Source organism: Penaeus monodon, chromosome 23 (genome assembly GCF_015228065.2).
Source record: "Penaeus monodon isolate SGIC_2016 chromosome 23, NSTDA_Pmon_1, whole genome shotgun sequence".
Lineage (NCBI taxonomy): Eukaryota > Metazoa > Arthropoda > Malacostraca > Decapoda > Penaeidae > Penaeus > Penaeus monodon.
The window spans coordinates 7,933,589-7,934,935 of record NC_051408.1 but is presented as its reverse complement, the minus strand read 5'-3'; the positions used below and the strand labels follow the sequence as shown (position 1 = coordinate 7,934,935).

The 1,347-nt window shown below is 69.0% G+C and overlaps 1 protein-coding gene across 1 annotated transcript in view; it reads right to left on the bottom strand.

Annotated features, from left to right (window-relative positions):
• LOC119588118 overlaps nucleotides 1-1,347 on the bottom strand; it is a gene marked incomplete in the record, with an annotated part of 60,132 nt that overhangs the window by 885 nt on the left and 57,900 nt on the right. Inside the window, 1 exon segment of the mRNA XM_037936826.1 lies at nucleotides 43-1,115. Within this exon segment, the coding sequence (XP_037792754.1) occupies nucleotides 43-1,115 (1,073 nt within the window).

The window sequence follows — 1,347 nt, the reverse complement described above, 5'->3', positions numbered from 1 at the left end:
CTTCCGCATCGTGCTCGACTTTCTCGACTCGGAGGGAAGGGCGTCCAGGGAATTCTGCTTCTTGAACACGGGGCGGGCGCGCGGGTCCTCGCGGAACTGCCTGCCGCCCATCAGCTCGGACTGGATCGGAACGTTCTCGTAGATGTTCTCCTTCTTGGACGCGCTCTTGCGGGGCACCGTGGCCACCGAGTAGATCGCGTCCATGTCCTTGCGCCCCGGGGACTTGCGGCTCGGCCCCCCCAGCTGCTCGGCGTGCACAATGGCCTTGACCTCCCCCAGGCTGAACTCGCCGCCGCGGCTTCCCTGCGGCACGCGCGGCACCGGCACCGCTTTGGGCGTCCTGATGCCCGCGGCCTCCCGCTCGGCCGACCTCGCGCGCCCCACGGAGTTCTCGCGCGAGTGGCACGACACGGCCGCGGCGCGGGCCTGCGCCTCGCGCACCTCGTTCAGCCGCTCGGCGCTGACGCGGTCGCCGGCCTCGGGCTCGCCGCTGTAGGCGCGCACGGAGCCCAGCCCGGAGTAGAGCTTCTCGGCGTTTCGAAGCAGCGTGTTGTCGCAGGCAGACTTCGGCCTCTCGGGCACGGCCGAGGGGTCGAAGACCAGCGACGTAAAGTCTCGGAAGTGGTCCGGGTGGTGGTCCGCCATCAGCTTGGTCCGCGACAGGCGATGGACGACGCGGCCCATCGTCCCGCGCTCTCTGGACGAGGCGCGGCCCTCGTCCACGTCGCTCTCGTAGTCCTGCTTCTTCTTGTCCTCGCGCAAGCGCACCATCTGCAGCAGCTGCATGAAGACCCCCTTCTTGCCCTCCTCCACCTCGCTGCCCTCCGAGCCGCGGCGCTGGTTGATCCGCAACGAGGACGTCGAGGACACCATCTCGCTCTCACTCTCACAGCCTCGTTGGCGCTCCCACACTAAAGAGTCCCCCTCACTGTTCTGTCTTTTGCGCCTCGCGCTGCGCTCGGGCCGCCGCACCTCCGCATAGGACCCGCCCAGCACGGACGACGCTAAGGTGGAGCCCATGGAGGAGGCAGGCGACACCGGGCCGCGGTATTTGTCCGCGTCCCTAGTGGGGAGGCCCGGATCGCCCCGACCTGAGCCCGGCCCTGGAGAGAAGCCTGAAACACAAGCCTGTCAATTGGGCGTCAGTGCGCGCCGCTCTACCTACAGGGAAGGTGGGGAAGGGAGGAGAAGGAGAGGGAGGCGCCGCGACACCACTCCTGCGCCCTCGCTCGCTCGCCAAGCCCTGCAACGGAAGCGATTCGGTGAGACAGGGACGCCGCCGCCCGGTCGCCGCACGCCCGCCGGTGCAGGAGCCTGGTGCCCTCGAACGCTTCGGGGGGCTTTAGG